Source organism: Gymnogyps californianus, chromosome 29 (genome assembly GCF_018139145.2).
Source record: "Gymnogyps californianus isolate 813 chromosome 29, ASM1813914v2, whole genome shotgun sequence".
Classification (NCBI taxonomy): domain Eukaryota; kingdom Metazoa; phylum Chordata; class Aves; order Accipitriformes; family Cathartidae; genus Gymnogyps; species Gymnogyps californianus.
Genome location: NC_059499.1, coordinates 2,784,969 through 2,808,847, shown reverse-complemented (window position 1 = coordinate 2,808,847; position 23,879 = coordinate 2,784,969). Strand labels below are relative to the sequence as shown.

Below are 23,879 nucleotides of genomic sequence, written 5' to 3'. Positions count from 1 at the left end.
AGACACTTGCCATGTCAGGTTCTTTGCCAGGGGTCTAAGGTTGGAACCAGCTGTAGCAAAAAGTGAAAAAGTCTCAACATGCAGCTTTAGAATAACTGAGCAACTCCTTGGAAGGATGTACTTCGGCTCTGGAAGTGGAACGAGGTGTAGTAGACTTTTTCCAGTTCTTAAGTATATTCAAAAAATAGCATGGGGCTGGCCAGAAAAACAAATAAAGATTTTGAGGGGGCAGAAATTTCCACTAGAATATGTTTGAATGAAATAAGCTTTGAGAATGCCACTAACAATTTGAAAACAAAATTAGATATGTAACTTCTTTTTCTCCTGTGGCAGATTGGCTGAGTCAGGTACATCAAGGAAGACAGATGCTTATGCAGCAAGGCATGCTGGCTCCCCAAAATACCCAAGATTACTACAGTTAAGTGACATTTTCCCTGGTTTTTTTCAGTTTATTATATTAATTTGTTGCTTTAAATACAGGACATTGCCCTGTTTCCTTTTGATTACAGAACTGTCTCTCCATTTCATTTATCCCACTGAATTAATACTTAGGTTCAGTTTATATGGTTTGTGATAAATTTAAAGTTAACTCGTATTCTTTAGATCTGAGCGTTTAAAACATCCACATGTTCTGTATTTTAACTTACATATAAAGTTTTGAACTTAGTTTTTCATTTTTTCAAACAAACATTGAAATACATGTCTCTAGCTCTTCCTAAAATGCTTTTCCCAGCCTCCTCATGAAGCAGCAATCAAATGTGTTGTTTTACCTCAGAAGACTGGATTTGGGGAATCCTCCATTAAATGTTTTTCCTCAATGCTTTGCACAAATGGGTCACTGTGATGCCTGAGGACGCTTATTAATTGGTTCCATGCTCAATTTAGTTCTCAAATACATTGTAACTCATTTACATTTACAAGGTGTAACATAGAGCACAAATTTTCGTTAGTTTATAGCTATAAATTTCTCCCTTCTCTCCAGAATTTCTCTGTGATAACTAAATGTGTAGCAAATGTCTTCCCCTGTCCACTGTTGTTTCTGTACAACCTAGTGGATAGTGAAGGATGGGAATGGGTGACCGGGAGTTACTTCAGCTGTTTTAAACCACATAGCTACCAAATGCGTAAGCCTCAATCACCACTTGTGTCTTTGAAAAGATTGCTAAAAATCATTTAAAACTCTTACATTTCTATTTTTAGGGTAAAAATCTGCCGAGCTGTTTCAGTACGTTGCAGAGAGGTAAGGAGTACATTTTCTTTTTGTTTGGCCACTGAGGAATCTTTTAAGTCTTCTTTTTTTCCTTTTTTTTTTTTTTTTTTAAACTTTTTTACTTAAATGAGCTATTACAATATGAGGTCCTAGGGGACTTGATTAACTCTCGGAGGTATGCACTTGGAGTTACATTTGTAAAGATGTTCCCTCTGAAAAGAAACCGCCCTCTGAACAAAGGATATCCTTAGAGTTCATACTGAAGTTTTGAATCCGTTTGGCCAAGAACATTTATCACAATTACAAGCTCTTCTTTGAACGCGTGTTTGTGTAACGGGTAAATACCGAGGTAGATCAAACCTAAACATTTCTTTTTGAAAAGCACCATACATTTGAAGGGATACTAAAGCGCATTACGGTCCAGCTTGTCAGCTAATAGAAGTCTCTCTCCTTTATTCTTGAGCAACCCTAAGGGCAACAAAGGTACAAATAAGGAGTGGGGTTTCCTCTCCTTAAAAAGCTGCTAAGACATGGCAATTTTTTACTGACAGCCAATAATACTAGTCCTGAAAGAATGACAATATTATCTGCAAAATATGAGCTAATTACTTCAGCGAATAACCTACCACTGCAGAAGAAACCTACTCAAGGGAGGTCTTAATAAAAATAGAGTTAGAGGCCTCTAGCCTGCAGGACTCTGGGATTTGGCCCAGGATCAAGATATTTCTCTGCAGGAAGCTGTTGTGGCTATAAAAATGTCTGTCTTTTTAATCATTGGGTTTGTTTGTCTTGTCAAGTCCCAGCTGAGATTTCCCTTTGCAGTTTCTCTAAACATCTGGTTGTTGTCATTTCATTATTATCAACCTTGAAGTAAAAGATTGGGCTCTCCAAGATTACGCAATTTCTTTAAACATTATGAAATTATTAAAAATAATAAATATGTGGGATTTTGTACTTGTTTCAGCTTCAAGCTGTGCGCTCTCCATAAACATGAGGCTTAGCATATTGCCTCTTAAAAAGAAAAACTGTGATTCCTTCAGATAGCGTGACTGTGGGATTTAACAGAAATCTCTGTTGTAAGATTTGTGATAAAATTTGAAAGTTGTTGAAAGCATCATTTATTATTACATATGTAGATATTTAACTCTGTTGCCGACGGAATTGCCGTATAGATGTAGTATTTTATATAACAATTACGGAACAATAATGTGGTTTGCAAATATCAGTGAAGTTCAAAGAAGGCTGTCAACATTTGCGTTGCAGATGATCGCTTTGCTAACTTGACATCAATTAATGCATCGAGACCTGCTTCCTTGGTGTTTTAAGATAAATTCACACTAATGCTTTTCAGCCAGCCTCTGAATCCACAGAAGGCTGGGAACAAATATCCAGATAAACAAACTGAGAAAGGCATTCTGAAAACTTCGTTTAAAATGCATTAGACATTTCTAGCTTTCAGGCTAATTCTGATAACGATGGAATTATTTCAGGAAAGACACCCCTCCACTTCCAAATTTCTCCATTTTTTCATAATCCCTTCCCTTTCATAATCCCATAATCCATAATACCTGATACTCCTACTTTGCTATTGTTTGTATATTTAATGTGCCTATTCTCCGTTTCACATGTGACGTGGTAGTGAAATTACTTTTTAATACGGACCCATAGTAGACTTCTACAGAGCTACAGATCCTTCCGATCTGTCAGTGAATCGTTACATAGCTGGTTTTTGATTTTATAGTTTTGTAGGTATCTTTACACCAAACTTACCGTTGTTTTATATAAGCTATATGTTTAGTTAGGAGGAAGGTGTGAGGCACAACATCAAACTTCTCAGTATAACTAAGAAGTATGTTCTCTTCTACTTCTCCTCTTTTGATCAAAGTCTTCTCTTACCATAGAAATGAACTGGTGTGCTGTGATTTGTTCTTGATAATTACAGGCTAGTTTTCTCCAAGTTATTTTCAGGTTCTAACAAATTGTTGAACAATTTTCCAGGGAGTGAAGTGAAGATGAATGGTGTATATTTCCCGGTTTCTTCTTTTGAATGTAGGCTGCTGTTGACTCTTTTTTTGTCTTCTGCAACCTAATTTATCCTCTACAAATTCTCAAAAAATAAATTCTAGTGTCTCCATTGACTCCAAAGTAGTTGTGGATGAGTCGCTTAAACTACGAATTGGGCCAGTAATTGGGTGGTTTTCATTTTTGGGTGCTCAGCATAAAACATCTGCAGCCAAATTTGATAGAAGGGACAAGTGAGCTGCATATGTTGGTACAAATAAGCTAAATGCTTATGCTTTTTTTAAAGTGGGCATTGAAATTTGCTAATTGGTTTTGGTCAATAGTGTTATAATTCTCCTCTCTCTCAAGTCAGCAGTTGTCAAATAAACTAAATGATGCCACCTAACGTAGTTGGTATTGCGCAGCTAAATTTAATAGTGTTTGTAGAATACTTGTATGGCAAGGTTCATATACAGCAATTAAAAAAATTGCATTTTATGCTTGGTTGGAATGTGTTGGGGTTTTTTTTATAAGCTTGGGGTTATGCACTAAATGGTTAAAAATGTATTAACTACTCAATGAATTTAATGAAGTGTGTATCTTATGAAAAAATAATGGTGAGTTATTTCACAATATAGGATTTACAATGTACATTTAAAAGGCAACTGAATTTAATTTATATCAGCATAAAAGAGGATTGAATTTAACTTATACTGACACCCCTACCTGCGGCTTTTGTTAACAAATGCTTGACTTTGCAAACACAATGGCCTCTTAATATTGTTTCCTGATCATAATTCGTTACCAGATCTTATTCTGCCCTCATCTCTGTGGTGTTCGAAGGTTTTTCCAGCTGTCCATTGGATGATCTGACTCTTGCTTGTCACGTGTGGGTTTTTTCCTTTCCCATCCTCGTTAGAGGTGAATGACTCTGTCTCCAGTGGATTGCTCTGTTTTGCTGGGCTCTTTGTTTTGGGGTTTTATTTTTGTGTTGCATTTGTTTGGATTTATTTTCTTTTTTTCCTTTGCTTTAATACTCTCTGCACAATCAAGAGAAGAAAGAAATAACATTGCTCATCTAAATGCAATAGTCTTTACTCAAGCAACATTCTCTATGACGTTTTTGCCTGAGGTTTGCAAGATTTTGCCTGTTTTGTGAAGATTCATTTAAATTGACACAATGTTTTCATAAACATTAAAAGGATGAAGGCCTGGTATTAAACTGTCTACCAAGCCGAACACACAACAGGGAATTCTTAGTTGCTCTACTCTTTGACAATGACATTTAGATTTCTGTTCTCATATTCTTGTTTTGGAGAGAGGGTTGAGATGTTGTTTGGAGAAGGGGGGAGAGATGTTGTTTGTATTAGTTATATGACTAGAATGAAAATATGAGTGCAATGTAAAGGTCCTGATCCTAGTCCTGAAGAGGTTTTGCACTTTGTGTGATTGCAGGGCAAATTATACAAACAAAACACAGAACTTGTGGTTGCTTAATTCTGTAAACACATTACTGAGTTCAAGAAGTCATCAGTAGTAAGGTAGACAGAAAGTAGACAGATGGCCAGTTTGAAACTTGTCCAGGGTAGTGAAGAAAAGAAATCATTTCTAACTCAGACTGTAGCTATTTCATGTCACTTTATATGAACTTTCTGATATATATATGCTCAATCCAGTTTATAATGGTTAATAATTATAATTCATTCTTTTTATAGTGCTTTTATACAAGGACTCTCAATAAAAGACGAGGGACCCAATATTCCACATACTATGCGTATGTAGTATACAGGAGTCAGTTAAACTGGAGAGCTTACAGTTTCTTTTTCCATTCTACTTGTAATTGAAAGAATTGGCATAATTGTTGGTAGATCCTGTGTAGAATCTAAAGATCGAAAATAAAGAATTTTCACATTGTATCCACCTTGGAAGAATCTGAATCAAACATCTGAAAAACAGTACGTTAAAATACGAGGACATGCACCATGCTGTATCGCTGAGAATGAACTGTACAAAATCTCACAAAGAAGAATAAAAGTAAGAGCATTTGAAATCCTGGCCTTAATACCTGGACTCATTCCATATTGCTCATGGAACATAATGAAAATGTAACGAAAAGTCAGGATGGGACAGGTATTGTGTAGTCCCGTGTTTCCGGCTTGCTTTGAGAAGAAAACCGAGTTCTCTGTCCCGTGCAGCACTTAATGAATGGCACACAGAATAGGGGAGCGAGGCTTTTGGGGAATCTTTGGTATATGAAGCAACGGACTAGATAAACCATCTAGTCCGATTGTTTTGAACCAAATCAGAATTTACCTCAAGCATAATTTGGAGTTCAGGTGCCATTAAAAGGTATGGGCCAGAAACAAGTGTGTTTGGCCCTACCCACACATTCTTTTTGTGCTGCTATAAATATAATGATATATTATAACCATCTCTCAAGACAAGGCATGTCGATGTGTTGATAAAGTATTCTACTTTGATGAAGTATGTTTGCGAATCTCAATGATGACACTTCAATGAGATTAATTTCTAGATGCAGGATACACAAATCAGGCCTGCGCTTGCCGAAAGCGTTGCAGGAGTCTGAGCTGCAGCACGGGATGTCACAGTAGTAAGAGCTGTATAGAAACTGGAGAAAGGCGGTGCGATGTAGGTTAGGCTGTGAAGGACTAGATGAAAGGATTTGTGGCTGCTAGCGTGGGTTTGTATTTAACACAGTCCTATTTCACTCAATGGGTTTTATCTCATGAGCTGTTTGTAGCATTTTCACCAGGCTCTTCCTGACTGCCCCCTTTGGCACGCACTTCTTTTAATCCCTAGCCTCTCTTCTGCAACTTCACAGCTTCAGGCTGCCTCCGAGGCTGTTCCAAAGCCTCTGGGTGTGTACAAACTCATCGTGGCCTTTCACTGGTTTTGTGTTTGCGATAGACACATGCCGAGGCGTGCAACGGATCCCGCTGCCTCCACAGTGGCATGAGATGTGAGCCAAGAGTACTAATGATATAATATAATGCGATTTTCATCCTGAGCAATAATACGTTCCCTGTTGGGTCAGATAATTTAAACAGAAGTAAACTATTGCCTGATCAGTTTGGACATTTTTGTGTTGTTTGTATTATGTGTTTCCCCTGCTCTCCGGCAATATTACTCCTTGCACGGGACTTCAGTGGATGTGTGGACTGGCCTGACTGTCCTCCTGCTGACCTCGAGAGCTAGAACTCCTGGTGATTTTGATGGAAGCAGAAGTAGGTCATTGCTGAGAATGACTGAATTCCCACCCACTCTGCCTAAAATTCAGGTCATAGATCTTGTAATTGAAGTGATGTTTGTGAACTCCTGTTCATCCTTGGAGTCCCTTTGACATCAGTGGGGTTCTTCAGGAGCACACTGGTCTGAAAAGACAGGTCTGATTCCTTGAGGTGGATCTTCAGTTAGTGCTTCATGGTGTCTCCTGAGAACATAGTCTCTCGAGTTTAAGAAAGAAATTACTCACATTTTTTAATAGCGGCTTAAAAAAACACTGAATCAAGCTTATGTGTAGTAAAGTAGTGTTTTAAAATGAGAAGTTAAGGGAAGGAGCTGTTGGACAGACGAGGCTGTATCTGAGGAGGAAAAGACCAGGAAGAGTGATAGATATGCAAGGAACTTTTAATGAAAGATGAACAGTCCAACAGACACTAAGGATCTGTGGGCAAAAATAATAAAAATACCTTCCCCCCCCCCCCCAAATTACCTTCTTTTTGAATCAGTTAGCAGAAGTAAGCCCATCAAATGAGATGAGAGAGACGTGACTTAGATGGCCTGTCACACAGTTCAAATACCAAACTACAGCTGTGCAGTATTGAAAACAAAATTTAGAGAAAAGCATTTTTGAGCAATAATTTGTTTACACAAAATATTTAGCTAGCAGTCTGAAGCAGTAAACAAGTTAACAGGCTGCATTTGTCTAATTCGTGATCAGGAAAAAAAAGGCTCAGTTCACTAAATAAATCTAAATAAATGGTTAGTTATAGGTTGTTTATCAGCTCTCCCTGACACTCTCTTGGCTTAATGGAGGGAATTGCTTAAGTAGTTCTAGCGTTTCGGCACCGTTTAGTTTTTCTGCTGTTACTGGTGGCTTATGTAAAAGGCAGAGAAGAAGTGGGACAGGGTTGTAAAATACAGTATCCTGTCTTGAGAAGGTTCTGGAAATGACGGAGGTAATGCTGCCTGGGAAAAAGTACTGTCCTTTAAAACATCAATGGGAAATAATAGACTAATTCTTGTTACGGACAGTTTAGCAGACTCCCAGATGGAACAGAGAGTGAAATCCAGATTTTCCAATACTCCGGGGCAGCTGTCAATCTTGAAAGAATCTTCTTTAAGAAGTAATTCTGTGAAGTTTTCAGCAGGCAAGTTGTCTTTTTGTAGCTGCCTTGTTTAAGGGACTGAAGGGCCATGAAATGTTAAAAACATTGCTGCCTGCCAAACCAGACACAGTTGAGAGCTGTGATCCGGTCTGGCGTGCATTGACTCCTGGAGAGCTTGAAACGTTGCCCAAATCAAGAGTTTTAAAGCACAACTGTTTCCCCCTTTGCTGTTAGAAAGCATGCAGGCGCTCTCTGCGTGAGGGCGGTTACTTGGGTACAGAATACCCAGATAAACATATCTGGAATAGAAACAGGAGCAGGTGGAAAGCGCAGCAGCGTCCGAGCCAGGTGCAGCGGCGGACGGGGGCTCAAGCAGAGCTTTGCCAGCTTTCTCCACTCTTTCCCAGGAAGTAGAAGCTGAATTTCTGTCCCCGTCCGCCCGCACTCCCAGCTGCACTGGATCCTCCCCTCGGCAGTTTCTCGCCCTAGTCTTGCCCGCCCCTTCACTCTTGTATATATGACCCTCTCCGAGCAGCTTTTGCTTCACAAAAATCCAGCCCAGGCAGCTGTACTTCCTCTTGCGAACACCCAGCAGCCCTGAACGTCCGATCCGACATGGGTAAGAGATCCAGCCTGTGGATCCAGCCGGGATCTGCTGCTTTTGGCTGCAGGTCTGCACTGTGAAACTTGTAAGCAGGGGCCAGTGGGTTCGTTAGCGTGGTGGACTGGTAAGGAGAGACGTGGGGCTGAAGTTCAGCATTTCTCTGACTATTAAAAGGTTTGCTTCTTTAGGCTATTGAAAGCCCCTGTGGTTTTAAATAAGTAGCTTTAATGCTATCAGTAAATGCCTTTTATGCTATCATTAAATGTCTCTTTTAGTACCTCAGCATTTAGAAACTGAAATAAGCATTTGGACTCGCTGCTCTGGTTGATCGTGAACGTGAATGACGCTTAGGAAGATTGCCGGGAAACTGAGGACCAGAATTTAACTTTTTGCTTATATTTTTGTGATAGACCATATAATTTTTATGGACTTTCATTTTTGGATACATGGACAGGAAATAGAGGGGGGGACTAAAATAGATGGAAGCTTCTTTGCACATGAATGTATTATTGTGTAATTTGCAAGGGGGACACTGTTACATGGTGATTTCACAAAACGGGGTAAGATTGTAGACCTTAGTAAAAAAAGCCGTTATTACACAGACGAAAACAATGATTCTGACTCAGCAGAAGTGTCTAGTCTGGTTTATCTGCCTGGGCAAATGTTTATCTTTTTGTGCTTTTGCAAGTACTAAGAGTACAAAGTAAAGGATACTTGTTTTGCTTTGCTTTCTAACAAATTGTAAGTTCCGTTTTGTAACCTGTGATAATGACAGCTCTGTCTCAATGGTCGCGGCAGTAAGAAGTCGCTAGGCAGTGTGTAAAGAGCCGGTTAAATACTGCACCTTAAAGCTTAAAGTAGCATGATGGTGATTGATTGGTCACAAGGTTTGGAAAAAAGAATGCTCTTGGCAGTGTAGAAGATCAAGTCCTGGAGTGCTCTTCAAAAATTTAACAGATCATTAAAGTCTGCTTGCATAATTTGTTACTTGGAAAAAGACTTGTATTCCAGAAAGAACGTGCGTCTTTTGTCTCTGTTGTTCTGTAAGGCCTGTGTCTTGTCATGTATCTAGTATAGCTGATCTACTAATTTCTTTTTTTCCCATTTGTGTGTTTATTTCAGCAGTTTAGCACAATCATACCGTAAACCAGATTTGCCTACTTCGATTTTTTAATATGTCAATGTTTAACCCATGCATACACCTTAACTTTAGAGAACTTCCTATTTACTCAGATTCTGCAAAAAGCCCAGTTTGGCCCAGATTTATTCCACCTAACTTTAAGTTCTCAACAGAGGTGGCTAATTTATTGCCACATTTCTCCTAAACTCCCTTGATAGAGTAAAGAGTCTTAGGCACCTTCACAGTTTGTCTTAAGTGGGCTGAAGAACTCTGCTGCCATAAAATAGTGCAAATAAACAGACAAAGTCTTTCCTGCTCCTTTCCTTTATTTCACGCTGATAAACCCAAGCTATCAAAGAATACCTCTTTGTGTTAATAATTAAAATCAGTTACTGAATTTACTATGAAGCTGCGCTTTATCAGGTGGGATATTTTTCAACAGTGCTATTACCCGTTGTTGGAAATCTATAAACCTCATAATCCAGACTACTAATGACTCTAGATTAATCTGAGTATAGTTTGCTCCTGCTGCAGCTTCCTCAGAGGCTTTGCATATCACTTCAAAACTTTTAACACACCGATTAGGTAAGTATAAATGGATTGGCCTTTTTATTAAAAAAAAAAAAAAGCTACTTTCAGAAGTTTTTCATAAAACAATCTGCTAAATCTTGCTTTTATAATGTTTTGTGGTATCTGTTGTCCTTTGGGATGATCTGTATTTCCCAATATTTCTTTGCCCTGAGGAGCTCAGCATTTCTGAAGACTTTACAGCCCTTGAAAAGGCGGAGAGGCATCTTTATCACCTGCCTGACAAAGGAAGCGCTTGTATTCAGAGATGCAAAGCAACACCGTGACTTTGCACACCCAGTAACAGGGACAAATGAACCCAGAGGTGTCGGGACTGTTTTTCTGTGCTGTGACTGCTAGACTGACAGATCCAGTCGTCATTCTTTGACCTTGCAGAGTATGGGATTTTACTTGGCACTGTGGTACAACTTGGTGCCCAAAATAATAAGGGAAATGACACGTGTTATTCTTCACCGCCACCTGAAAGAGTGTGGTGTCTTTGCCACCATCAGAAAAGCTCTTTTAACATTTATGACATTGAGAACTGCCTCCTTTTTGTCTAAAACTTACTGAGTGGATGGAAAGCTGCAGGGAGTCCCTCATTATGCTTTATGTGGGAAATGATGGCTTACGTATTTTCAGCTGTTGTAAGTGTAGCAAAATATCCCCAAACCTTGTTGATTTGCATGGAGATATCCAGAGTGGCCTGTGGCTCACGAAGGATTGGACAGTTGCCTTTGGTTTACTGTCCCTCCTGTCCTCCAAAAAGAGGAACAGAACAGAGGGAAAGACATGAAAAAATACAGAGCAAAAGGAAACTAGGCAGGATTCTTCAATTCCCTTTGCTCTCCACAAGAGAGAATTGCTGTAGACAACGGTAACAAAAGGAACAGTGGTATTTTTATCAGCTCTTGGTCTATATATACAAATAACTGCATAGGAGTAAGGAGGAATCGGGCTTATTGCACCTTCATTTGTGAAAAAAGGAAAATTGTACAATGAAGCAGTTAAAGCTAAATGCATACGTTCTTCCTGTTAAATTCACATGGGAGCCATTGGCAGTAGAGAAGTGTTCTTCGATTTAGAAAGTCAAGGAAGGTGGACTTTGTAGGTGGGAAGCTACCCATAAGAGAATTTGCCTGTAAAGGTGTAACATACACTGCAGAAAAAAACCTCCATGCTTTTGTCCTCGCTGGAGTTTGCAAACCACATGTACGTGATATAGTGTCCCGCTTCCTGGTATTGAAAATACTCCATCAACTGCCAGATTAATGGGAGATCTGGAACATAACAAGTAATATAAACATGTTTAACCATGGATTATTAACATAGCAATGTAAACATTATTGTTAACACGTTGCTACAAGATGGTACAAATCAGTTTCATGACAAAAACCTTGCTTTGTATTCACAAATGAGCTTGGCATCGTGTAACACGGAAAGGCTTGCATCATCCGCAGATATCTTCAGGCAGTTAGATACAATGGTTCAGAATAAAAGAGTGTTTGAACAAGATCAGAGGGAAAGGAGAAAAAAATGTGTGTGAGAAGAAGGAAAACGTTCATCATCTTGCTGTATGTTTTCTCTGGAAAACAATTTGGCACAAATAATCTTTTTCTCAAAGTAATCTGCAGAAAACTGCATTTGCAATGCTAATTAAGCTGTGGTCTAATGCATAGAGTTCCTGCTAATTTAGGTGATTGAGAAAATTGGAATAAAGTTTAAATCATGGCTTAGACATAAATGGAACAAAGCAAACTTTATATTTTGTGTTTCCAGATAAAAATACTTCACAAAGAATGTGAAATTAAACCTCAAGTACTAAATTACTCTTTTTGAGAAGATCTTGTTTATGAAGTTATGAGCCTCCACATGCAGCGAGTGGATTGCTTGAAGCATTTTGCCTTCAGAGAAAGGCTCCATAATTAAATGGGCACTGGAGCTGTCGCTACCTCTGGATTTGAAGTCTTAGCTCTGTGGCATTCTGAAATAAACTGTTGCTATAAATTTCTCTTTTTAAATATCAGAGAATGGCAAATAATTAGCTGATTTGCTTATTTTTATTACAGACACTTGAGGTACGGAGGGAGGCAACTATACTATGTTTTTGCTTCTGTCAACATGTATTTCACTTCATGTCATTTTGAAAAAATATGCTGGCATCCTGCTGAACAGCACTTCTATATTTTTGTTTTAAACAGCTGATTATACACTAGTTCCATTTAGGAATGGAGCAGAAGCTTCCTGCATTGTGTTCAGCAGGCCTGCAGCTCCGTGACTCTAGAAAAGTAGAGATTTATGTGTGTCAGTTAAGCCTATAAATTTGCAACATGTTGTAACTGTCCCTTAAAGCAATATTTCAGGGTAATATTTTATTAATTGTAGCCAACAATTTATTGATGCAATCCTGAGCATATATGTTCTGTTGACTGTGTTAGAGTAGAAATCGCTGTGTACGAGGCTGTTTTAATACAATTTTTACTTAGGTGTTGATTAGGACCCAAACGGATACAAAGGGAGCTAAGACACTTCTTAGAAGTAAGCTGAAACGGTTGTCAGTATTACATGTTAGTAGTGAGCAGTGCTTTATGATTGCTGAGGATCAAGCTCTTAATTCTGGAAGATCCTAATATAGGAGTCCTGTCTTTTTGGAAGTGACCACATCACTTTCCAGACAGAGAAGCTGTAGATAACAACTGCCGCAGTTGCCGTCCCCATTGAAATTGTGGGGGTTTGTGCATAGAGACACCCAGACACATCGGTTGGTTGTGACTCTCGGTGCAGAACAGCATTGCTTCTCAGTCTTCTGCCACTATAAAATGACATGTTCCTCCTAAGGCAGAGCCCAGCCTTCAGCCAGGCACGGTCCTTCTGCTTTTGCAGGGTCCTCTTCTCCGGAGGACATTTCGATTCCCTTTCTAGCTTCTTAAAACTAGTTTCCCCACTCAGTTGTCTGATTCGTGATGTAGTTGCTGTGCTGGAAGTGGTGAATGAGGAATGCCAGTTGAAGGAGGGTTTCTGGCAGCTGTAACAGTGACGTTAGGGCAGAGGTGGGGAGCTGAGAGAGAAGGTGGAATGGTTCATAATTCCCCTTCCTTTTGTCCTTTCTGGTCACCTGCAGTATCACCTCTTATCCAGGCTGTAAATCCTTAAAAATAACCACTTCTTCAGCATTTATCTGCAGAGAAAGACTGGAGGCTTTCCAGTAATAATAAAATGGGTTGTTCAAATTGGGCAATCTGTCTACGTACTCATCTGGCAGTGATTCAGCAGCTCTCTGTAAAACATTTAACACAATTTTCTTAAATCCCAGACCCTTGTCATATATGAATGTGCTTTAAAATTGTGAGGCTGAACTCCTTGAAATGAAGGCCCGAATTTCCCATTGTTTTTGAGCATGGAGGGTCATATTGTGCATATTTTCAGAAACTCAAGTAACCTCAGCACTGACTGGAGTCAGCGAGACTTACAGGTGTTTGGCAATGTAAAAATTGGATCTAAGATTTGTCAATCTCTGAATGCAAAGCCAATGTCCTCTTAGAGATATGCTTTAAAATAATTTGGAGATTAAAAGAACTTTTTTTTTTTCTCCAATCAGCAAAATGCGGAGCATGTGGTCCAGGCTATGCAACTCCTCTGGATGCCATGAAAGGCAAGTACTGTAACATCTTTTCTAAATCCAGGCCATCAGTAAAGGAATTGTTTTCAAGTTAGGTGAAGACTAGGTAGATGCCTTCCAGAGCGGCTCATTAATTAGCAAGGCCAAGGAGACTTTAAATATCAGAAGAGATTTTATTTCATTTTGCACCCAGCTCTGGGCAAAGCATGCAAGCTCTGTTACCACGAGTTCACTAAAACAAAATGGGTCTGGGTTTAGATGTATGCATGGCTACAGGATGCTAACACTCAACAAACTGTTCTGGTTTTCTATGCTGCAAAATAGAGCTTTGCTTTAAGAATATTGGGAGCAAGTGTTTAACCTAAAAAAAAAAGTTTCCTTGGTGTTTTTGGATGCAGACCTTTATAGACTGCCCTCGGACTCTCTCATAAAAACAAGTGACTGTCTAGGACAGAAGGAGGGGACAATAGGAGGAAGGACTGTAGGGTATTCTGTGTGACAGTTTAATGGCAAGCTTCTCATCCACTTGTAGCTGTACAAAAGTTACGTTCTGTTCTTCCCAGCAGTGTCTGGCTAAATCCTGAACCTCACTAAAGCCCCTGAGGCATTTTGCTGTAGCTTTTAATAGTGTCAGAACTTCACCTTGAGTCCTTTGATACATTTTAAAAGCCTCAATTTTATAGATTGTAATAAGCAGGCTTTTGGCATAGGTAGACTGAAATCTGGGCCCTGGCAGGAGGGAGTCAGCACTTCTGTAACTGGGGAAAGGAGAGGCTTGACATGGCCTTGCAGGTGGGAAGGTGGTCTCCAGCACTGTCCTTTTCCAGGAAAATAATTGCATGCCCAGAGCCTCTTCCATGAGGAGGGCAAGGGAGTGGAAAGGCCCCACAGCTGAATAAGCAGCTTCTCCTGGCGATTTCTGGCTGCTCAAACTATATACTGCTAGTGTTTCTCCATAAAATGGAAATACTGAGGTTCAGCTTCCTAGGAGGAATCATAGTTTACAGACAGATTAAATCCAGAGAAGATTCTCCTAAAGTTAACCACAGCTTTTTGTAAAAATGGTTTCTTTTGACGCATTAAACAAGACTTCTGCCTCGTAAGGTCCCCGGGAGGAGATTGTGTACCTGCCTTGCATCTACAGAAACACTGGGATAGAGAAACCTGACTACCTGGCCACTGTGGATGTCGACCCCAAATCCCCACACTATTGTCAGGTACCTGTGTGTCGAATGGCTCCGGTGCTCCATTTTCTGGGGTGGTGAATATTTGGGTTCGCATAATCATTTTCAAGTAGATATTTGTGTTGAGAACCGATCACATCCTCTGCTGCTTTTCTTACTAGGTTACTCAAAGCTAACATTTATCTTGTTAGTCTCAAGACACTTTCAGAGCATTTTTGTGCTTAGTATTTTAATAGTTCTTTTTGTAACACTGTTACAGATCTATACTGAGCATGAGTGTTAAGCTCTAGAAGGTGGTATTTCCTCGGGGTGTGTCAGTAGTATAGACAGAGTTTCTAATGTAGGATACCTGATACCCTGGGAAATTCTACACATTAGGCATTATAAATCTAATCCCTTTACTTCATAAATGGAAAGCTGTGGGTAGGTAGCTACCAATATACCAGATCCAAAATAGTGGTAAGACTGTCCTTAAGCTGCTCAGTTTGTTCCTGCAAGTAGCGTACCCTAAACTGCATTTAAACATGCGGTGCTTGTATGACTCAAATTACTGAAGATACTTTGGACTCTGATCTCTGTGTGTTTAAGGAGCAGCGAATCTGGTTTGATAACAAGGATTTTCATACTGTTCTTTTTTTTCATAGCTACTGCTTAGGGTTTTATTGCAGAGGAGTAGAGGAAACAAATCTCCTAAAACTTTGACAAAACTTAGCTGTAATCTTTCAACTTTTCTTAGTTATACAGTGGAAAAGTAAAAATCAGAAGCAAGAGTGCACATTAACGTGTCAGTTTGCTACAGTCAGCCCCAGTTGTAATCAGGTAAATCTTGTAAAGTCAGAGACTCGCAGCACATGGACAAGTGATGGTTTTTTCTGTTGTTTTTTTTTCCATATCATTATTGCATGTCTCCTTAATTAGATAGAGTCTTTTAAAGATTTGGATTAATTTAATAGCATACAACATTTAACAAATGCTATGCAATCATGATGTCCAACTTTCTTCTCCCACTTTACAGCTTCAGCTCTGCATATCTCAGGCTGAATCTGCTTCTTGAATAACAAATAGCAGTTTCCTTCTGCTCTTTATTAATTTATGCTTTGACATAAAGACCCATTTCTTTGCCTAGGGGAAAAACTATACCAGACTGAATCTTAAGTCTGTCTCTGACTTTGTAGGTGATCCATCGCCTGCCCATGCCGAATCTTAAGGATGAGCTCCATCATTCAGGGTGGAATGCCTGTAGCAGCTGCTTTGGGGATGCCACAAAGAGGAGAAATCGTCTGATTCTACCGAGTCTGATCTCTTCTCGAATTTATGTGGTGGATGTGGGAACAGACTCACGAGCTCCTAGAATCCATAAGGTACATTTAGATGACTTTAGGCTGGGTTTTTATTTCTTATATTTTGACCAAGAGACAGTGATTTTATGGATTCCAACTTCAGATTAGAATAGGAGAGCCAGAACAGTTATGGAAACTTTTGTCAAACATTAGGAACTTGTGGGAGTTTTGAAACTCCTACGATTTATTAATAAACTACACACAAAAATCTTGCACTAAAGAAATATGAGTAAATGTGGTGTCAAACACTGAAAAATTAGGAAGTTCCAGAATTCAACCTGCCTCTGCAATATGAATTTCAGTTGAAGTAGTTGCACACTGTATTATTGTTTTTGACTGCAAGATCACGAGGCAAACTCCTACATGATACATTCAGCTGAGCATATGTAAATTGTATGTTTTTCAGAGATGAGTTCAAATTTGATTGGATTTTCACTGAGCAAAACCAGATCTCTTCTGTAAAGGACACCTCCTCCTTGATTTGTAATCCTTGGTTCCTAAACATGTGATATGTAGATTTTTTTAAAAGAAAAAATTAAGAAAATGTTTTAATATGGGGAAATGAACATTTTAAAAAATATCTTGTTCATGGAAACAATTGAAATTTTCCCAAAATAAAACTTGCACTGCAATAGAATTCATTTGGCAGAGATACAGGTATTGGCAGAGATACAGGTTCGGATATAGAATTACACTTTTCCATGTCTAACTGTTTAGATTCTCTTTACAGTCAGTGAAAAAAAAAGTAGGCATTGCTGGAGTCAGACTTGTCTAACCTAGTTTAGAAAACTGTTTTAGGGTAAAGGAATTGTGTGTTAAGAGTGTTTGTTTCTTTTCACTGACTGTAAAGTAAGCATAGAGGATTAGCTTAGATGTAAATACATACACTGTCAGCGTCTATACTTGGTCAGATGAATCCTACAGCAATGTGTGAAGCTCCAGTACAAAGTTCCAGGTTTGGCAGAGACAAATTTAGTTATCAAAAACATATTTTGAAGACAGGTCATAATGTGGAATGTAAGGAAACTTTCAAGTGGTCTTTTGTCCCACCCCGCCTGCCTGCAAATACTCTCATTCATAGTCTTTCAGTTTTGAGTTCTGTAGAACCTTGCCAGCCTTTAACTATTTATGCAGTGGAATAAAACCCCCGAAGGTCTCTTCTTGTACAGTGAATTTGGTTTCAAACTGAGTCTCTGGCAAGCCTCAAAGATTTTTTTTTTCCCCTCTGAGCTGCTACTACTCCAGTGAGAGCTGATGTCTGAACGTTGCGCAAGTGGTGTTTCTGCCGCTGACACTAATTAAAACAAACGCAGATGTTAGTGTCTCACTGATGTACGAATTAGACTGATTCTAACCATTGAACTCTTGCTGTTTATAGTTTTGAGAAGAACAAATAAATGTCATGGATGGTACTGTATTACTGGGCGGAGTAGAAAGCAGGAGGTGGCAGGTACTCAAAAAATAGCAAAAGAAACAATCCCCCTCACACATACGCCATTCCCACTCCTTCCTCACTCTGAAACTTGAACTCTTAGGGGTGGAACTGGTGTTCTGTAGTGATCTCAGTGAAGGTGACTATAACTGTGTGTATACTCATTTTAGATTGTTGAGCCAGTGGAGTTATTCTGGAAGGGTAACGCGGCTAATCCTCACACCTCTCACTGTCTGGGCAGTGGTGACATCCTAATCAGCTGTTTGGGAGACCCCTCTGGCAATGGAAAAGGTATTAATCCCCTTCATTACTCTATAAAAGTACTTGTGGTATGGAAGTATCGTGCTTCCAAAGTACAGGCTGCAAAGCTAGAGGAATTTTTAAGAATTCAAGGAAACTGGTGGCAAGCAAAGAAAACCAGAGGTGACTCCTCCAGGATCTTCTCTAAGATATCCCTTAATTGAAACGTACTCTAGGAGGGCTAACGGATTTATTGGAATGACTTGAGTAGAAATAGAGCAAACTGAAGCTTAAAAAATTCATTACAATGTGATAAAGTTCTTTAAAAATCCAGCTTTCATTTGCTTTAGTCCACAAAAGCAAAACCAACAGAATCACAAAGTTTTCCTTAAGCATAGGGTTGCATTTTACAGCATGTTTAGAAAACAGACAATTAAATATTAATATATTATTTATCTTATTTAAAGCTGTGGATCTGTGTGAATGACTTCAAACAATTTTCTTCGTTTTTTATATCAGGTGGCTTTATTTTGCTGGATGGAGAGACCTTTGAAGTGAAAGGAAATTGGGAGAATGGGGAAAAGGTGGCCCCCCTGGGTTATGACTTCTGGTATCAGCCACGACACAATGTCCTGATGAGCACTGAATGGGGAACCCCAAAAGTCTTGGCAGATGGGTTTAACCCAGCTGATATAGAGAGAGGTGAGGAAGCGTTTGTTTAAACTCTTAAAAGTGATTCTTTGTTAAAATATCTTCTGTGCTTATTTTTGTCTGACCTGATCCATTAGGGCATTACGGCCGCTACATTAATGTGTGGGACTGGAGCACTCACACCTACATTCAAGCAATTGACTTAGGGAAGGGCTCCATACCTTTGGAAATTCGATTCCTCCACAATCCGGATGCTGCAGAAGGGTTTGTTGGATGTGCTCTGAGTGGTGCAGTGCACCGGTTCTACAAGACAGAGGTAAGTAATTGTGGTTCAGCCCCAGCCAGCAGCTAAGCACCACGCAGCCGCTCCCTCACTCCCCCCGCTCCCGGTGAGATGGGGAGGAGAATCAGGAAAGAAGGTAAAACTCGTGGGTTGAGATAAGAACGGTTTAATAACTAAAGTAAAATGCAATACTAACAATAATAAGAATGAAATATAATAATAATAATTGTAATGAAAAGTAATATAACAAAAAAAGAAGAGGAAAAAAAGGAAAATAAAAAAACCCCAGTGATGCACAATGCAATTGCTCACCACCCGCTGACCGATGCCCCAGCAGTGATCTGCCCCTCCCGACCAGCTCCCCCCAGTTTATATACTGGGCATGACATTCCATGGTATGGAATATCCCTTTGGCTAGTTGGGGTCAGCTGCCCTGGTCGTGCTCCCTCCCAGCTTCTTGTGTACCTGCTTGCTGGCAGAGCATGGGAAGCTGAAAATCCTTAAGATAAGCGCTACTTAGCAACAACTAAAACATCAGTGTGTTATCAACGTTATTCTCACACTAAATCCAAAACACACTGTGCCAGCTGCTAAGAAGAAAATTAACTCTATCCCAGCTGAAACCAGGACAGTAATGAAAGCCGTGGCAAATACAGAAGCTCAAACCTAGTTGTTTCAGAAATCCACTGATCACTTAGGAAATAGTAGAATTCGGATTAAAAAAAATATGGCTCCTAGTTCCAGTCTAATTCTAGCCAAGCTATAACATGGTGTCAGAGAGCAAACCTTCTAATGACAGCGTGCATACAAGCCAATGCCGTGGCTTTCTGAAGCTACCGTATCGTCCCTCATCTTTGAGCAATTGCAGTTGGTAGGCATTTTGAGTATCTCTGCAGCCATATTGCTGATGTCCAGCATGCAAATCTTCAGCAGCCTGATCCTGAAAGGAAGCAAAGCTTAAGAGGTCATGGTGCTGGTGGGTCAGCCCCACTTCCAACACTCCTGCCCTCCGCAATAGCTTGTTGGTCAATTTAATCACAGTTAATGAATTGTGAGAGTCTCAAAGAGGGGAAGGTCTTGCCCGTGATAGGAGCGTTAGGGATCACTTGAACACGAGGCAATCTAATGAACACTTGCATGGAGGAAAGGGCTGCAGCATTAGCTCAACGGCTTGCTTTCTGGCCTGCAAACTGGTCAACAAACGTGTATCAATTGGACAGCTAATCAGAACACGTGAAACTTGTCACCAGGGTCAATGTGTGCTGCCTACTACTCAGCCAGTATTTGGAAGCATAGGGAAGATGTGAAGGTAGAGGAGGGAGGGGAAGGGATGGCGTCATGGGCAGGGGAGTAGAGCTATTGCCATTTTAGAGGGTGAGCTGGAGACAGATAGGACACCAAACTGTAGGAGATTAGCAGTCTAGTTCTGCTACTGTTACAGCAATCTGTTTGAGATGTTGTTGCATAGTGTAATCATTAACATTCTCACTGGCAGTATAGTTACCACCCTCGCCCCTTGGTAACACTTATTTGCAGTGCGCTTATCACCTCTGTAGAGGACCTGTTAGATAAATAGCACTATTTGCTTCTCCTCCCTGTCATGCATAGCTGAGCCCTCTTGGCCAACATCAAGGCAATAATAATGCTGTGTTCCCTCCCTCCTGTGCCTTCTGCAGAAAGGAGACTGGGCAGCAGAGAAGGTGATTGAAGTACCCAGCAAGAAGGTGCAAGGATGGCTTCTCCCTGACATGCCTGGTTAGTGTGAGCACGTTTGGAAAAGAAATGGGGTGTTGTCCTCTTCGGTTCCCTGGTACAGTGTAGCTTTTTGCAAAATCTTATCCTTAAATGGCAAACGCTTCCCTTGTAAAATACTTTTCTGTTTGAGTTCTTTGTGTAACACTTCTGATGTAACCAAATTAGCCTTGCTTATAAGCCACCAAGTAGGAGACTGTCAGACCTCTGCTCCCACACTGCTCAATGCCTGAGGTCAGTTTCTCTAGAAAAAGACATGGAGTTTGGGTCTTTCAGCATGAGCTCACAGTATTCAGGAATGGTCCTGGGAATGGTCCTGGGAATGCTGGTAGAGCCTGAACCCCTTTGAGTAGGCACTGGGTTTCCAAGGACAATTGTGTTTGTTCAACTCATATCTTAACACATTTTTCTGAGGCTACTATGACTAGAATTTTGAAAGGTAATAAGCTTGTGGTCTTGTTTGTTGCTGGTCCTGTCCGTTTCCTGACTTTGCTACTGAATATCTTCTTGAAGGTCTTATTACTGACATCCTCATCTCGCTGGACGACAGGTTCCTGTACTTCAGCAACTGGCTGCACGGGGACATCCGCCAGTACGATATCTCCGACACCCGCAAGCCCAAGCTGGTGGGGCAGGTAAGCCAGCATCAGAAAAGCTGTCACGTACCAGGGCAGTACAGTCTGCTTACTTCCTTCTTTTTTAAAAGGAGAAAATGACAATTTACTTTTGCTTGAGAATTGTCACTATATTGCTTTCATGTTCCTTTGGTAGCCAACACCTATTCTCACACATTCCCTTGGTTACAGGTGTTTCTGGGAGGCAGCATCACAAAAGGTGGACGTGTAACTGTAGTGGAAGACAAGGAATTGCAGTGTCAGCCAGAGCCATTTGTGCTCAAAGTAAGTTTTCCTAACGTGCACGTTGTCAGTGCTCTGCTAATTGTAATCCATTTTAAAATGTCCCTACACCTCAGCCAAACGTACAGCATACAAAGCCGTACCTGAGCTAGTTTGTATCTTGGCTTACAGCCTGGGCAGGTATCACATTTCAGCATGGACTGGAGCTAGGAAATCCTGGGAAGTGTTCTGGGTCCCTGGTGGAATTGGACAAGCTGTTCAACTGTACTGAAGCCTGTGTAATTACATCTTCCCTGCTGTTGTTAGCTAGCTAATTTAAAGCTAATGCGGTGTGCATTCATCACACTGCCACCATTGCTTCTGATAGTCTTTCAACAACTGATGGTTGAAGCACTAAACCAGCTCATTCTGCAGTGGGTGTGGGCGCTCTGTGTGTGTGTGTGTGTGTATGTGTGTAAAGAGTTCGATGGCACCTGGCATCGTGACAGAAAAATGAAAGAGCATTAATTGTTTCTGGTCACTATCAATGTGCATTACCATCAGGGCAGCTACCTATGGAAAGTCTCAAGATGTGCAAGAACTGAATATGATCATGACTAAGATCTGTTGGCTGCCAAAGGCGGTTTCAGGAAGGTCCACATACTCCTTTTCTTCCTGGTGCAGATTGTGACCTAGCTGCAGTACAGACATGTTCTTATTTGCAGCTGTGCTATGCCACCCACCTCTTGCTTGATTTTTGACGCTTCCATCCAAGTACAGCAACCTGAACCCTTCAGCCCTTACTTTCTTACATTACTAGTTCTCTGAATTAAGTGGAACTCATCTGAAACGGCTTCGAGGCTCCCTGTTAGTAAGGAATAAGACTCCCAAGAAAAACTGTTCTCTCTCCAAGGTAGGGGATTTGGTGCTCCTGCATCAAGGATTTCAGAGTGCTGGATGGTCCTCTGAGTAGCAGAACTGCCATGCTGTTTTGTTTCTCCTTGTTTCTGCATTTCTTTTGTTCAACCTCCGTGGCAGCTTGTCTTGAGCACCTTGTTCTCTATCGCGATTTTAGGGGAAGAGGGTGCCAGGTGGACCTCAGATGATTCAGCTTAGTTTGGATGGCAAGAGATTGTATGTCACCAGCTCTCTCTACAGTGGATGGGACAAGCAGTTCTACCCAGATCTTGTCAAGTAAGAAAACTTTGGTAAACAAGGATGACTGTACAAGCCCATGTTCAAGATTTCTTTCTTAAATAGTGCTATGCATATACCAGCTGGTATACAGAGCAAGGTTCCCACGCAGGGAGGCTGAATCCAGTAACTTTTCATACACAGCCTGCCAACCTAGATGTTTTACCCACCAGCCAGAATCCATCCCTGCTCAACAGGCACACAAAAGTTGGGGTCTGCACACACTATTTGTTGAAATCATGATCTGTTTGGAAGTAGAGGAGAATGGGAAGAAACCAGTGAACGTGACCTAGCCTCCTGGAATCCGTAGTACTTCCAAACTGCCTTTGAGTGTATCAGCATGACTTTCTATTTTTTGGAATTAAAGAAAGGAGAAGATGATCTTCCAGATGGCCACAGGAGGGCATAGTGCAGCTTGCCTATTCCTTTATAAGTAACAACAGCTATTAATTTTCACTCATTCATTGCTAATTTGAGGTTGCAGGTTTCACTGAGGTGGTGTAACTCACTTTTGAGACCTGCTAAGGCCCATTTGGAATCTGAGATTCTTTCCATTTTATATTAAACGAAGACAAATCCTGCCCAAATATGGAAGAGAAGAGCAACAAATATGAATCCTTTTCCCAATATCTGTTTTCTTGTCCCTTTTTCAGGGAAGGCTCTGTTATGCTGCAGATTGATGTGGATACTGAAAGAGGTGGATTGAAAGTGAATAAAAACTTCCTGGTGGATTTTGGGAAGGAACCTGGTGGGCCTGTCCTAGCTCATGAGATTCGTTACCCTGGTGGAGACAGTACCTCTGATATCTGGATGTAATTGTTGTCCGGAGCTGTTTTCTTTTGGGTTTTTTTCTTTCTTACATTTTTTCTCTTTCTCCCTCTTTCTCCTCTCTACCCTCCACTTCCCTTTTCTATAGGTGAATCGGGTCAGCTGGAACTTTGTCCGCTATCTAAATTTAGACTTCCATTAGGGTGAGCCACAGAAGCTCCACTTTCTTCTCATTCTGAGGCAGCCAAGTGAATCTCTCCGAAACATGATATACTCTCATTTTCTCTAGTCCTTCCCCTTTCATAAGGTCCTGTGTAATCACTATTGACTGTCAGTTTCAAGGCTGAGGTCACCAGTCTTTTAAGGACTGTTTGCCTTGTTTGATGCTACTTTGCCTTGCCACTGTTTGCCACCGTTTGCCTTGCCACCGCTTGTTGGTGGAGAAGCTGGTCCTAAATAACTCCATAAGAAAGATACGTTCCATGGGCTTGCCCCAGAGCAAGAGTGTCCTGTCCCTGCAAAGCTTAATTTGCTCATGAAGTAATCGGTGCTTTACAGCAGACACAGCATAAAAATCACGCGTATCTAATCTGAAGCCACATGTTTCCGGAGCTGGGTTATATTTTAACATTTGTGCACTGGTGTTATAAAAATCAACAATAAAATTGTGCTTCAAGTCAGGTGGAGCTGCACGTTTTTTTTTCTTTTTAGCACTTCAGCATTTTCTAT

General features: G+C 40.5%; 1 protein-coding gene across 2 annotated transcripts; it reads left to right on the top strand.

The window, feature by feature from the left end:
- The first annotated feature begins 343 nt into the window (after positions 1-343).
- On the top strand, positions 344-23,830 carry LOC127026807 (methanethiol oxidase-like). Of its 2 annotated transcripts, XM_050912102.1 has the most exons (13): positions 344-417; positions 1,201-1,240; positions 13,450-13,503; positions 14,575-14,687; positions 15,830-16,015; positions 17,597-17,717; positions 18,186-18,368; positions 18,455-18,633; positions 20,277-20,355; positions 20,866-20,987; positions 21,159-21,251; positions 22,264-22,382; positions 23,036-23,830. In XM_050912102.1, exons 3-13 carry the CDS (start codon positions 13,497-13,499, stop codon positions 23,196-23,198), a joined length of 1,365 nt encoding a protein of 454 aa, XP_050768059.1. In that variant the 5' UTR covers positions 344-417; positions 1,201-1,240; positions 13,450-13,496; the 3' UTR covers positions 23,199-23,830. The 2 variants fall into 2 exon arrangements, with proteins under 2 accessions (XP_050768059.1, XP_050768058.1); XM_050912101.1 differs by lacking the exons at positions 344-417; positions 1,201-1,240 and adding an exon at positions 8,083-8,179.
- Positions 23,831-23,879: the final 49 nt, after the last annotated feature.

Excerpts from the sequence above, each read along its gene's own strand:
- LOC127026807 (XM_050912101.1), top strand. Across the intron at positions 20,988-21,158 it reads AGCCCAAGCTGGTGGGGCAG|GTGTTTCTGGGAGGCAGCAT; the intron begins GTAAGCCAGCAT and ends CCTTGGTTACAG. Across the intron at positions 21,252-22,263 it reads CAGAGCCATTTGTGCTCAAA|GGGAAGAGGGTGCCAGGTGG; the intron begins GTAAGTTTTCCT and ends TCGCGATTTTAG.